This window comes from Ornithorhynchus anatinus, chromosome 8 (assembly GCF_004115215.2).
Source record: "Ornithorhynchus anatinus isolate Pmale09 chromosome 8, mOrnAna1.pri.v4, whole genome shotgun sequence".
Classification (NCBI taxonomy): Eukaryota; Metazoa; Chordata; class Mammalia; order Monotremata; family Ornithorhynchidae; genus Ornithorhynchus; species Ornithorhynchus anatinus.
Genome location: NC_041735.1, coordinates 3,079,207 through 3,093,647, shown reverse-complemented (window position 1 = coordinate 3,093,647; position 14,441 = coordinate 3,079,207). Strand labels below are relative to the sequence as shown.

At 54.8% G+C, this 14,441-nt stretch overlaps 1 protein-coding gene across 2 annotated transcripts in view; it reads right to left on the bottom strand.

The window, feature by feature from the left end:
* The window catches only part of ALDH1A2 (aldehyde dehydrogenase 1 family member A2), a 60,799-nt gene extending 46,752 nt beyond the window's left edge, over positions 1–14,047 (bottom strand). Inside the window, exon 1 of one of the 2 annotated variants that reach the window (XM_029070050.1) lies at positions 13,883–14,047. In XM_029070050.1, the coding sequence (XP_028925883.1) occupies positions 13,883–13,999 (117 nt within the window). In that variant the 5' untranslated portion in view covers positions 14,000–14,047. Of the gene's footprint in view, positions 1–6,304; positions 6,370–13,882 lie in introns of those variants that run through there. The other variant, XM_039912963.1, reaches the window with a different exon arrangement.
* Between the last annotated feature and the right edge of the window lie 394 nt (positions 14,048–14,441).

Sequence of the window (14,441 nt, the reverse complement as noted above, 5' to 3'; positions counted from 1 at the left end):
TCCCATATGGGGCTCACGGTCTCAATCCCCATTTTACAGATGAGGTAACTGAGGCCCAGAGAAGTGAAGCGACTCGCCCAAGGTCACACAGCGGACGAGTGGCAGAGCTGGGATTAGAATCCATGACCTTCTGATTCCCAGGCCCGGGCTCTATCCCCTCCACCACGCTGCTCCTACCCCTGGATGCCCCATCCCTAGGACACAGCAAGCCCAAACGCCCCCCAGACTCCGGCCCTGAACCCTTCCGGCTTGACAGGACACACAGCTATCGGCGAGGACCCTCCCGAAAGAGCCCTATCCATTATAGGCAATACATGCATCCCTCTGACAGCCCTCCTTGAAGAGAGCACCAATAAATACCCACTGGGGAAGGTTAATTTAATGCAACCCGCGCCGCTATCTGGGGTAGGATATGTCGCCAATTCGATCCATTAAGTAATGACTAAACTCTCAAGAGGGGTCCCTGAAGTCAGATGTTGTTATTCCAGGTTCACTGCTCTCAGCCTCCCCGGGGACCAGTTAGGCAAACAGCTGGAAGGGTCGCCACTTTGTGAAGCCAGGTAAAGCCTTCTCACCAGGAAATAAATTATCGGGGCTTTTGCTGAGACCTAGGGGGAGGCAGAGGGAGGAAGAGATGGAGGAGAGAGGTGGAGAAAGCAGAGAGAGAGGGGCAAAGAAAGAGAAGAGGCAAACGAAAGGCAGAGAGAAGAGACGAGCCGGCAGGAAACAGAGAGGCAAAGGCAGTCGTTCACTCATCAGTCGTATTTATTGAGTGCTTACTGTGTGCTGAGCACTGTACTAAGCTCTTGGGAAGTACAATTCAGCAACAAACAGAGACGATCCCTGCCCACAGTGGGCTCACCGTCTAGAAGGCATAAAGGCAGGCATAAAATAACGGCCAGAGGAAGAGAGAAAAGCTAAAGACGGAGACCGAAACAGAGACAGACGGGAAGAGAGAGAATAAGCAGAGGCACAAAAAGAGAGGAGACAGAACGAGACAAGCAGAAGGGGGAGAGAGTCAAACTGGCAATCGCTGATGTCTATTAAATACTTACTGTGTGCAGAGCACTGTACTAAGATCTTGGGAAATCCATCAGTGGTATTTACTGAGCGCTTACCCTGTGCAGAGCACTGTACTAAGCGCTTGACAGAGTACAATACATAGAATTAGCAGACACATTCCCTGTCCATAACGAGCTTACAGCCCATTATAATAGAGTCGGTAGCATGATCCCTGCCCACAAGGAGTTTACAGTCTACAGGTGGGACAGAACAGACCTTAAAATAAATTAAAGGGAAGAGACTACGTATTTCCTGTCTCCCATGTTTGAGTGGAAGTGCTCTGTAGGCAGGGAAAGTGTCTCTTCTCTGTTCTGTACTTACCAAGCGCTTAGTATAATACATTCTGACCAGAAAGTGCTCAATAAATCCTATGACTACCAAGTCATATTCTAAGGGGGAAGAAAGAAAGAAAGCACATTCTTAATTGAAAACAACAGAACCCTGTAAGCAATCCGTCCTCACAGAATAAGCAGCCCAAGAGAAACTGGCTGAAAGAGTGCAGATTTTTTTTAATGGTATTTTTTATAGTATTTGTTAAGCGCTTTCTATGTTCCAGGCACTATACTAAACGCTAGGGTAGATATGACCTAATCAGGTTGGACCCAGTCCATGTCCCACTTGGGGCTCGCAGCCCTTAATTCCCTTTTTATAGATGAGGTAACTGAGAAGTGAAGTGACTTGCCCCAGCTTATTGTGAGCAGGAAATGTGTCTGTTTATTATTGTGTCTCTCAAGTGCTTAATACAGTACAGCACTGTAAGCGCTCAAAAAATACAATTGATTGACTGACACAACTGACAAGTGGCAGAGCCAGAATTAGAACCCAAGTCTTTCTGACTCCCAGATCGGGCTCTAACAAGTAGGCCACGCTGGATTTCTGGGAAGGCAGCAGCTAGCTGGGCTCTCCAAAAAGAACGACTCTCCGGCAGTGACTAGTGGGAGGGTTGCTGGAGGGGCTGGATGATTTTTCTGGGCACCAGGGTGCTCTCCTGAGGGTCCTGACCCTTCGAACCTTGGTCTAGAGGCTGCAAAGCCAAAAGCGAGGCCGGCTGGGTCTGTTCCGGGGGCTCAGCCGTTCTGGGGCAGCACAGGCAACGTCCCACCTACCTCTCCTGGCAGGGAGGGGAGGTGGCGGTTCTGCAGACCGGGGAGTCCCCCAGCCTCCTCTAGCCTCCAGACTGAGCAGCCCCCACACAGGCCGGGAGGGAAGGTGGAGTTCTCCAAGGGTGAAGCAGAAACAGCGACCTCAGGGCTAACGAGGGCTTAATTAGCAAGAGAACAGCATGCTGGCAAATGCCTCACCTTGGTGCCTCTGCCCTGCCCCCTGATTCCTCACCGGCTCAGACCCCCAAAGTCCCAAGGCCAAGATGACCCCGCATCAGCCTCCTCGCTGGCCTCCCTGCCTCCAGCCTCTTTCTTCTTCAGTCTATGCTTCACGCCGCTGCCAGGGTCATTTCTCTAAAATGTCATTCTGCACACGATCTCCAGTGGGTTCCCTTTCCTCTCTGCAACAAGCAGAAACTCCTGACCGTCCTCCAAAGGCACTTTCACAATAGAATAATAATAGTTTTTGTTAAGCATTTACTATGTGTCAAGTACTGTTCTATAAGCTGAGATAGATACAAGCTGATCAGGTTGGACCCGGTCCCTGTCCCACATGGGGCTCAGAGTCTTAATTCCCATTTTACAGATGAGGGAACTGAGGCCCAGAGAAGTGAAGTGACTTAGCCTAGGTCACACAACAGACAGGTGGCAGAGGTGGAATCAGAACCCAGATAATAATAATGTTGGTATTTGTTAAGCGCTTACTACGTGCAGAGCACTGTTCTGAGCGCTGGGGTAGATACAGGATAATCAGGTTGTCCCACGTGAGGCTCCCAGTTAATCCCCGTTTTACAGATGAGGTGACTGAGGCACAGAGAAGTGAAGTGACTTGCCCACAGTCACACAGCAGACAAGATCCTTCTGACTCCCGGGCCGGGGCTCTAGCCACCAGGTCGTGCCGCTTCCCGTCACCCCCCCATCTTACCCTCTCTCCTCTCCTATTCCGCACCGGCTTGTAACTTCATGCCTCTCGAGGTAACCTACTCGCCGTGCCTTGTTCCCGTCTCTCCCTCCGACGACCTCTCGCTCACGCCCGGAACTCCCTCTCCCTTCACATCTGGCAGACCGTGGCCCTCTGCCTTTTCAAAGCCTTTCTGAAATCACATCTCCCGCAGGAGGTCTTCCCTGAATAATTTCTAATCTCCCCACCTTATGTGCCCCTACTGCTTGCTCAGCACTTCTGCATCACGTAAGCACTTAGGTACTTACAACCTCTCGTAACGCTTTCGGACATTTCTTTCATACCCTATTACTCAAGCACTAGGTCATATCCATATCGCCTGCCCCATCTTTCTTCTGTCTGCGATTCGTTTTACCGCCTCTCTCACTAGACTGCCGGCTCCTTGAAGACAGGGATCATATCTACGAATTCTCCCGGTCTACCTCAAGCACTTAATACAGTGCTCTGCCCCAGATAGGTGCTCAACAAATACATTAATCCATTAATGATCTGATTGATCATCTCATAATAATTATAATATAATTATAATAATTATGGCAATTTGTTAAGCACTTATTATGTGCCCAGGACTGTTCTAAGTGCCGGAATGATGGCGTTTGTTAAACGCTTACTATGTGCCAAGCACTGTTCTAAGCACTGGGGTAGATACGAGGGAATCGGGTTGTCCCACATGGGGCTCACAGTCTTAATTCCCATTTTACAGATTTATCATCTCATCATCATAATAATGATAATTATGGTATTTGTAAAGCGCTTACTATGTGCCAAGCACTGTTCTAAGCCCTGGGGTAGAATCAGTGTAATCAGGTTGTCCCACGTGGAGCTCACAGTCTTAATCCCCATTTTACACAGGGACAGGGAAGTTAAGTGACTTGACCAAAGTCACACCACTGGCAAGTGGCAGAGGCGGGATTAGAACCCTCGACCTCTGACTCCCAAATCCGTGCTCTTTCCACTAAGCCCTGCTGCTTCTCATTCAAACCTCCGCCTGCCTGTCTGAACGTGTAGAACTAGAACATCCAAGATGTCTGTTTCTTCCTCAAATATTGGTCAATCGATGATATTTACTGAGCACTTCCTGTGTGCACAGCACTGTACTAAGCACTTGGGACAATACAATAATAATGATGACATTTGTTAAGCGCTCACAGTGTGCAAAGCACTGTTCTAAGCGCCGGGGAGGTTACAAGGTGCTCAGGTTGTCCCACTTGGGGCTCACAGTCTTCATGCCCATTTTACAGATGAGGTAACTGAGGCACAGAGACGTTCAGTGCAACGGAGTCGGTAGACACGTTCCCTGCCCGGACTGTGAGCCCGTCAGTGGGCAGGGATTGTCTCTGTTGCCGAACTGTACATTCCAAGCGCTTAGCACAGTGCCCTGCACATAGTAAGCGCTCAATAAATACTATTGAAAGAATGAATGAACGAGCTTAAAGTCTACATATTAATGCCTATCTCCCCCACTAGGCTATAAATTCATTGCGCTTTGCACACGCTAAGCGCTCAACAAATATGATTAAATGAATGAATGAATGAACGCCCCCCCAGCCTCCCTCAGTGACCTATTCCAACGTTTTGTCCCCCTGTCCATCAGGAAGTTCTTCTGGTGTCCCACTGCAATCCCTCTTACTGCAACCCCAACCCACTTCTGCTCTGGGCATAAGCACCCTCGATCTCCCCTCGAAGTTCTCCACCTCGCAACAAGGCCACCTGTTACCCCGGACGGATTTTCGATTTAGTCTCGGTGGCCCTCAGGTGGCCTGCCCGAGTTTAGCGGAGGCAAGAGCAGTCCAGGGGGAGGACAGAGGAGAGGATACCGTCTTACTGTCACTGTGTTCCTGGGACTCGCTCTTCCTGGATCGCCCCCCCCCACCCCAGTCTCTCCGGCCCAGGGGTCCAGAGCTCGGGGGCTCCTCCCTGAATGTGGTTGAACACGGCGGTCGGGGGGCCGGGACGAACTGCGGGGGCCTCTCGGACCTCACGGGGCGCAGAAAGGAGAGAGAGAAGGCGACTCCAGTTGGCCCACGTTACCATCGGAGCATTAGCAGTTGGGGAGGGCCGGATTCTAGAGAAGGCCAGTGTGGGAACGGGGGTTACTAGCCCAAGTCCTGACATCGGCGAGAGGAGAGGATGATAATAATGGTTTTGAGGCAAGCGTTTACTAGGGGGCAAGCACCGTGCTAAGCACTGAGACAGACTTTGAGTCCTATGTGAGACAGAGACTGAGAATTAGGGAGAGCAAGAATCAGTTTCCCACCCGGTTGAGGAGCTAATATTAATAATTAGTAATTATATCAATAATGATAATAATAATGTCTCCCCCTCTAGACTGCAAACTCACTGTGGGCAGAGAATGTGCCTGTTTATTGTTCTATTGTACTCTCCCAAGCGTTTAGTACAGTTCTCTCCACACGGTAAGTGCTCAGTAAGTATGATGACTGACTGACTGGTAATATTCGTTTAGATCTTTGTTAAGGTCTATTTCCCAAGCACTGAAATAAGTGCTGGAGTAGATACAGTACAATCAGGTCGGACACAATCCCTGCCCTACTTGGAGCTCACAGCCTAAAGCAGGAGGGAGAACAGGTACCGAATCCCCATTTTACAGATGAGGGAACCGACGCCCAGAGAAGTAAAGCGACTTGTCCAAGGTCACCCAGCAGGCCGGTGGCAGAGCTGGGACCGGAATCCGGGTCTCCTGATTCCCCCATCCCGGGCACTCTCTTCTAGACCATCCTGCTGCCTTTGGGGACAAGGGGTCAGCAGTCCCTCCCGGGGGAGGTGCAGACAGTGGGGGGAGGGGAGGGTGGGCCTCAAACGGTCCCTAGCAAACTCTGTGGGGTGGACGCACCAGCTCAGACCCAGGCCTGTCCAGCCTTAGAGGATCAGGCCACTGTCTCAGTGGGCAGGGACATTCCCCGGGCCAGAGGAGCCCTGAGGAGGAGCGCTGGATGCCAGACCTCCTTTAAATCCAGGGAAGTCCATTTAAAAGGACCCCCACTGAAGGCGCTTCAGCTTTCAGTGCACGGGGTCTCCCTTACATGGGCCACCTGCCTCTTGGACTGGAAACAGACACGTTACCCCCACCCCTGCGACCCATCGCCGACCTCACCGTCTGCTTCTGCGATGAGGGGGGCTTCCCTGTTCTTCCCTGGGTCACCGGGGACTCATGGCTTACCTGGTGGGCAAGATGGCCCAGGGGGAATGTCCCCCGCTTCCTTAGGCAGGAGGCTCCTCACTGGACCCAGGAGCAGGAACCGAGACTCAGAGGAGTTAAGCACAGGCAAAAGGTCATCCAGAAAATCAAAAGCTGATCGGTCTGTGCTCGGCTCTCCAGCCCGGACCCCCAGACTCCATCCGGCTGAGTCACCCGATCTCCCTTTCTGGGGCGGTGATTTCAGTGCCGGTGGCCCACACAGGTCTTTACGTGAGGGATCGTGGCCTAAGGACCGCAGCAACATCTCTGCCATCTACATCGTGGGGCACCAGAATGCTGGAGAATCCGACAGTTCAAAAAGAGAACGAGACAGATAGGAAAAGATGTTGGGAGAGGATGGGATAGAGAGGAAAGGCAATCAGCGGTCTGCCTCAGCAGGACGCCTCTGGTCTTACGGAGGAACGGACAATACGCAAGGGAAAATAATAATAACTGTCGCCATTTGTTAAGCTCTTACTGTGTGTCAAGCAATGTACTAGGCACTGGGGTAGATACATGTCAGCTGTGTGCTTTGAGCAAGTCACTTAGCTTCTCTGTGCCTCAGTTACCTCATCTGGAAAATGGAGATTAAGGCTGTGAGTCCAGCGTGGGACAACCTGATTACCTTGTATCTACCCCAGCACTTTGAATAGTGCTTGGCACATTGTAAGCACTTAACAGATACCATCATTATTATCATACGAGATAATCAGGTTCCACATAGGGCTCATAGTCTAAGTAGGATGGAGAACGGGTACCCCATTTTGGAGATGAGGGAGCTGAGACCCAGAGAGGCGAAGTGATTTGCCCAAGGTCATACAGCAGGTGTGTGGCAGAGCCGGAATTAGAACCCAGGTCCTCCGACTCTCAGACCTGTGCTCTATCCACTAGGCCTCACCGTTTCACTATAGTCAAGGATTTTTGAAGCTGGGGACACTAGTGGCTGGAGAGAGGCCAACTTAATGCAAGACTTCTTAGGAGGCTCTGAGAGGGAGTCTCAGAAACAATCAGTCAATAAATAAATTGATCATTTACTCTGGCAGAGCACTGTAAAAAGCCCTTCGGGTAGAGCTCATCTCTGCCGCTGGCCTGCCTCGGGCAAGTCACTTCACCTTTCTGGCCCTCAGTTTTCCCATGTGGGAAATGGGGAGAATATCCCTGCATCTCCCCACCTTGAAGGGATGTTGGGAAGGTCAAAAGAGATCATTGATAATAATCAATCAATCCATGGTATTTACTGAGCGCTCACTCTGTAGGGAGAGCACTATAATGAGCACTTGGGAGAGTACAAGACAACAGAGTTGGTGGACACATTCCCAGCGTACAATGAGTTTACAGATTATAATAACAATAATAATAACTTTTATCGTGGGCAGGGAATGTGTCTACCAACTCTCTTATATTGTACTTTCCCAAATGCTAAGTACAGTGCTCTGCACATAGTAAGTGCACAAAAAATACAATCGATTAATTGATTTCCTGCTAGGTGCCACGCACTGTGCTAAACCCTGGGGTAGATAGAAGTCATTCAGATTGGATTCAGGCTTGTGACAGCACTTTGGGGAAATGAAAGCCCTGAACCAGTTTGGCCTAGTGGATATAGCATGGGCCTAGGAGGCAGCAGGACCCGCGTCCTAATCCCGGTTCCTCCCCTTGTCTACAGTGTGACCTTGGGCAAGTCACTTTACTTCTCTACTTCTCTGTAGTACCTCAGCTGTAAAATGTGGATTAAGAGCGTGAGCCCCTTGTGGGACATGGACTGTGTCCAATCTGATTAACTTGTATGCACTCCAGTCCTTAGAACAGTGCTTGACACATAGTACGTGCTTAACAAGTACCATAATTATTAATATTACTATTTATTATTATCTACCCCAGCATTTAGAGTGCTTGGCACATAGTAAGTGCTTCAAAAATACCATAAAAACATCTCTGAGCCCTCTTACAATTCCCCCATCGACACCGTTTAGACGAAAGCTGGGATGCTATCAGAGAGTGTGGAGAAATTGGTTCTCCGGAAGGAGGATGGGAGGGTGGGATTGTAGAAGGGAGAGGGTAGGAGGGAGAGAGAGGCAGAGGAAGGGAGGAAGGAGGGAAAGAAAGAGGGAGCGGAGAAGTGTCGTTAACTGACGGCTTTGGCCCGTGAGAAGAGTGAGCAGGGAGGCAGAGATTTTTTTCCGATGAATATATTTTAGTTCCCCTTGATTAATTTGGAACCTGGAGACTCTAATCAACCCGATTAATGACCCTACTGTGGTCAGAGTACCGTATTCGACATCTACCACGGGCAGAGCATTGGACTAGACACCTACTGTGGGCGGAGCCCTGTACTGGGCACTTACTGAGTGCGGCACGCAACTAGGTGGTTGGGCAACAAACAGAAGAAGCAAAGGGCCGGGGCCCGGCCTTCGGGAAGCTTGCAGTTTATTGGGGGAGACTGCAGGCGTGACTTGGAGAATATCCCAGAGTTAAGAGTGGGCTATCCAGAAGAGAACCAAGTTGCCAATATATTGATCAATAATCAATAAATAAGCAGGCTGTGCTGAGGCATGCTATTTCCCTGGCTGGGGTTCCTGGGTTTGCAGGGTCTGACCTTCAGCCAGCCTTGACCTAACTTTTATCCGGCCTTGACCTGAGCCTAGCCAACCTTCCTGAGCTCAAGGACTCTCACCGCCGCAAAGCGTTGACCATCGAGTTGGAAAAGACCGGGAGAGACGTCCACCGTCCCCCAGTCGGTGACCTCTCACCTCGAACTGCCCTACCTTCCCTCCTCCCAGTGGCCCCCAAGCAACGGACTCGGCACGACCCTTCTGGATGGAGGGCGGTGACCCCCATTTCTCAGGCCCCCCTCAGTCCCGCCAGCCCCTGCCGCCCCCTTGGCCTGATCTTAATACAGAGCTTGGGACAGCGGTTAGTATAGAGCGCTTAGTACAGTGTTCTGCACACAGTAAGCGCTCAATAAATATGATTGAATGAAAGTCACGGTTGACCCGACCCCTCCCTGGAAACCTGATGCTAAATCTTCCCTGTTGCCTCTCCCCGGCATTCCTGAGAACTGCCTGCCCAACCTTGGGGGGGGGGGGGGGGGGAGGGAGACGTTGTCTTGGGGCCCGAGGGAGATGACCCGGTGCCCTCAGAAAGGGGGTCCATGGTGGTCGGCCTTGCTTGAACAAGAAAAGGAGATATGCAAAGATCAATGTCTCAGGGCTCCCGCTCCCGAGGGTCTCGGGGTAGTCGTTCATCCACAAGCGGCAGCCTGGGGTGGCTCAAGGGCAGAGAAAGCCATCCTCCTCCCGCCGCTTGCCCGGAACTCTGCTGCGGCTCCTCTGTCTCTCCCCTCCCCACCCCCACCTGGCTCTAGCTCTCCCCTCCACCGTTCATAATAATAATAATGTTGGTATTTGTTAAGCGCTTACTATGTGCGGAGCACTGTTCGAAGCGCTGGGGTAGATACAGGGTAATCAGTTTGTCCCACATGGGGCTCACAGTCTTACTCCCCGTTTTACAGATGAGGGAACCGAGGCCCAGAGAAGTGAAGTGACTTGCCCACAGTCACACAGCTGACAAGTGGCAGCGCGGCAATTCGGACCCATGTCCTATGACTCCCAAGACCGTGCTTTTTCTACCGAGCCACGCTGCTTCTCTTGCTAAATCTTGTTCATTCATTCGGTCGTATCTATTAAGCGGTTACCGTGTGCAGAGCACTGTACTAAGCGCTTGGGAAAGTACACTACAACAATAAACAGTGACATTCCCTGCCCACGGTGAGCTGACAGTTTAGCTCCTCACACCGTCACACCACTACAATCACCATCACCACCACGATAATAATAATAGCAATAATTACGGTATTCGTTAAGCACTCACTACGTGCCAGGCCCTGTACTAAGCACTGGGGTAGACACAAGCAAAGCGGGTTGGACACAGTCCCCGTCCCGCAAAGGGCTCACGGTCTCAATCCCCATTTTCCAGATGAGGGAACTGAGGCACAGAGTAGTAAGGTGACTTAATAACAATAATGTTGGTATTTTAAGCGCTTACTAGGTGCAGAGCACTGTTCTAAGCGCTGGGGTAGATACAGGGTGTTCAGGTCGTCCCACGTGGGGCTCACAGTCTTACTCCCCATTTTACAGATGAGGTAACCGAGGCACAGAGAAGCGAAGTGACTTGCCCAAGGTCACACAACAGGCAGGTGGGAGAGCCGGGATTCGGGCACTCCCAGGCCCGTGCTCTACTCCACCACCGCCGATTCATTCAGAAGTATTTAATGAGCACTAACTGTGCAGAGCACTGTCCTGAGCGCTTGGGAGAGTACAATACAACAATAAACAGACACATTCCCCGCGCTCCACCACCGTCACCACCAACACCCCCTCTCCACCAGCAACAACCGAAAGGTTCTTCTTGGGTCCGAGCTGCCGGACAGACAAGTGGATTTGAAAACTCTGAAGCCTCGACCAAAGAGCAGAGAGGAGAAGCTGCAGGAACCGCCTGCAGATGTCCGATTTTACAAGTCGCCGGGGCCGGGGGCGGGAGGGGGAAAGTGCTCTCGTTTGGACTAGCGTTTATTTCGTCTTTATGGAGGCTCTTTGGACTTTCCATCCATTATTTCATTTCTGATTGTTTTTCTTTGTAATAAGTGAGAAAGGAGATCCTAGATAAAAGTCTCAGCCGGGGCCAAAACTGCACACTGAGGGCTCCAATTAGCTATAAATCAGTTGTCTTCCCTGCCGAGGGAACGAGGAGGGGAGAAAGTGGGGAGGTGGGCGGAGGGGGCCCTGTGGGGGGAAAACGAGGGGAAGGGGCAGAACTCGGTCCGGTCAGGTCCGGTCCACCTCTCCGCAGGGATCAGCGCCGGTCGCTGAGGGCCCAGCCCGGTGGACAGTCCGTCTTTTGCTCCCAGACAAGCCTGGGATAATTATTATTATTATTATTATTATTATTATTATTATTATTATTATTATTAATAAGGTATTTTTTAAGCGCTACTACGTGCCAAGCACCGTTCTAAGCGCCGGCATGATGGCATCTGTTAAGCGCTTACTATGTGCCAAGCGCTGTTCTAAGCTCTGGGGTAGATTCAAGGGAATTTGGTTGTCCCACGTGGGGCTCACGGTCTCCATCTCCATTTTACTAGAAGAGGTCACTGAGGCCCAGAGAAGTGGAGAGACTTGCCCAAAGTCCCACAGCTGACAAGTGGCAGAGGTGGGATTAGAACCCACGACCTCTGACTCCCAAACCCGCATTCTTGCCACTCAGCCGCGTCGCTTGTCCATGGAAGTGGGGTGGGGGCTTCCATGCGGCCGCGGGGTTTGTTTTCCCCTTTACGGGGAGCCAGCTGGACCCGGACCCACGCTCAGAGACACAGACCCGCACACAGAGACACGGAGACACAGAGAGAGGGAGAGGCAGAGACAGACACACGGAGCCACAGAGACACAGAGCGGAGCGCAGAGACAGAGAGTCGGGGGAGGAGGGATGGAGGGGTGAAAGGATGGCGGAATGAAGGGACGGAGGGGGGAAGGGATGGAGGGACGGAGGGATGGAGAGATGGAGGGGGGAAGGGATGGAGGGACGGAGGGATGGAGAGATGGAGGGGGGAAGGGACGGAGGGGTGAAGGGATGGAGGGATGGAGGGATGGAGAGGTGGAGGGGTGAAGGGATGAAGGGGTGAAGGGATGGAGGGATGGAGGGGTGAAGGGATGGAGGGATGGAGGGGTGAAGGGATGGAGGGATGGAGGGATGGAGAGGTGGAGGGGTGAAGGGACGGAGGGGTGGAGGGATGAAGGGGTGAAGGGATGAAGGGATATGGAGGGGCGAAGGGATGGAGAGGAGTCGGGAAGCGCCCGTGCCCCAATCCCGTTGCCCCGGAGCGGCGATGGGCTGGTCCGAGCAGCCAGCCGAACTGACTGACCTGGTCCGTCCCGTGAAGATCCCCGGCCACCGGACGCTTCCCGGGAAGAGGGTGGACGGGGAACCGGGATGGACAAGAGACGGGAGCGGGAACGGGACGGGGACGGGCAAGAGGACGGGAATGGACGGGGTTCGGGAACGGGCAGGAGGAGGACGGGGACGGACAGAAGGAGGACGGGATGGACAAGGGACGGGGCCGGACAGGAGGGGGACGGGAACGGACAGTAGGAGGACAGGAGGGGACAGGAGGCGGGCGGGGAGGGACAAGAGAGGGCCGGGGACAGGAGGACAGGAGGAGGACGGGAATGGACAGGGCACGGGGCCGGACAGGAGGGGGACGGGGCAGGACGGGACGGGGGCCGACAGGGGACGGGGACCGACAGGAGGAGGACGGGGACAGACGGGAGGAGGACGAAGACGGACAGGAGGGGGACGGAGACGGACAGGAGGGGGACGGGGAAGGACAGGGGACGGAACCGGACAGGAGGAGGACGGGGACAGACAGGGGACGGGGACGGGCAGGAGAAGGAAGGGGATGGACGGAGGCCGGGGACGGACAGGGGACGGGGCCGGACAGGAGGAAGACGGGGACGGACGGGAGAAAGACGGGGACGGACAGGAGGAGGGAGACGGAGGCGGACAGGAGGGGGACGGGGCCGGACAGGAGGAGGACAGGGCTGGCCAGGGAACGGGGCCGGACAGGAGGGCCACGGAGACGGACAGGAGGAGGACGGGGCCGGACAGGATGGGGATGGACGGAGGTCGGGGACGGACAGGGGACGGGAATGGAAAGGAGGAGGACTGGGCCGGTCAGGAGGAGGACGGGGCCGGACAGGAGGGGGACGGAGCCGGACAGGAGGAGAAGGGGCTGGACGGAGGCCAGGGACGGACAGGGGACGGGGCCGGACAGGAGGAGGACGGGGACCGAAAGGGGACGGGGCAGGACAGGAGGGGGACAGGGACGGACAGGAGGGGGACGGACAGGAGGAGGACGGGGCAGGACAGGAGGAGACAGGTATGGACGGAGATAGGGACGGACAAGGGGGAGGAAGCCCCGGACAGCGGGTCGGTGACGGACGGCGGCCGTGGGCGCCAGGACTGGGGGGCCTGGGACGGGTCGAAAGGGCAGGAGAGTAGGGATGGACGGGGTGACCAGACCCGGGGCAGAACTGGAACCCAGACCCGGGACATGGACTCTGGGACACAGACACAGACCCCGGACCCCGGACAGAGAGGCCTGGCCCCGAGACCCAGCCCGGGCCCCGGGCCTCTGCCAAACGCTCTAAATGCGGCCGGACGACCCCCTTCCCCTCCCGCGGGGGACCGCCCCCGATCCATCTCCCACCAAAGACCATCCCGACACCTGGATCCCCAAGACAGCGCGCCTCGAAGGTCGCCTGTCGAGAGATGGAGATCGGGAAGGGGGCGAGGAGAAGTAGAACCCCCTGCCCCGACCGGCCGAATGGGAAGGAGAAGGAAAGGGGAGAAGGGGGGATGGTCCGGGGGGTGGGGGGGAGGGGGACGGTCCCGCCGCCCCTCCCCGCCGCCTAAGGGAAGGGCAGAGGTCACAGGGGGTCGGAGCAGAGTCGGGGTGGGGGGGGGACGGGGCGCCCGGGGACCCCCTTGCCCTCCCCCCCGCCCCTTTACCTTGGTGTATTTGATTTCCAGGTTGGGGGTGGGCGACGGGAGGAGATGCAGAGATGCCATGAGGGCCGCGGGGTCCGCCTTGACCTCTCCGGGCATCTCGATCTTGCTGGACGTCATGCTGTCGGGGGGCCTATCCCGGGAGCCGCCCCCTGCCCCTGCCCCTGGCCCTGGCCCTGGCCCTGGCCCTGGCCCTGCCCCTGGCCCTGCCCCTGCCCCTGGCCCTGCCCTGCGCCTGCAAGGCCCGGCGAGGTGAGCGCTTTGTCGGGGTCCGCCGTATATAAGCAGGTGTCAAGTGGGGTCCGTTCTCATTGGCCGTGGGGGCAGGGGCGGGGGGCGGGGGGCGGGCTGGGGGGTGGGCTCCCGTCCACCCCTCCCGAGGACCAGGGGAGGAAAACTCCGCCTTTTCCATAAGCGGCCCTAAAGCCGGGCCGCCCCCTCCATCTGAGGGTCTGGGGTCCGGGGGGGGGGGGGGGGGGGGGCTCTACCTTAGCCCGGGCCGGGGGTCGTGGAGGGAACGGGGGTCGGGGGGAGACGAGGAAGGAGAACGGGCCCGGGCGGG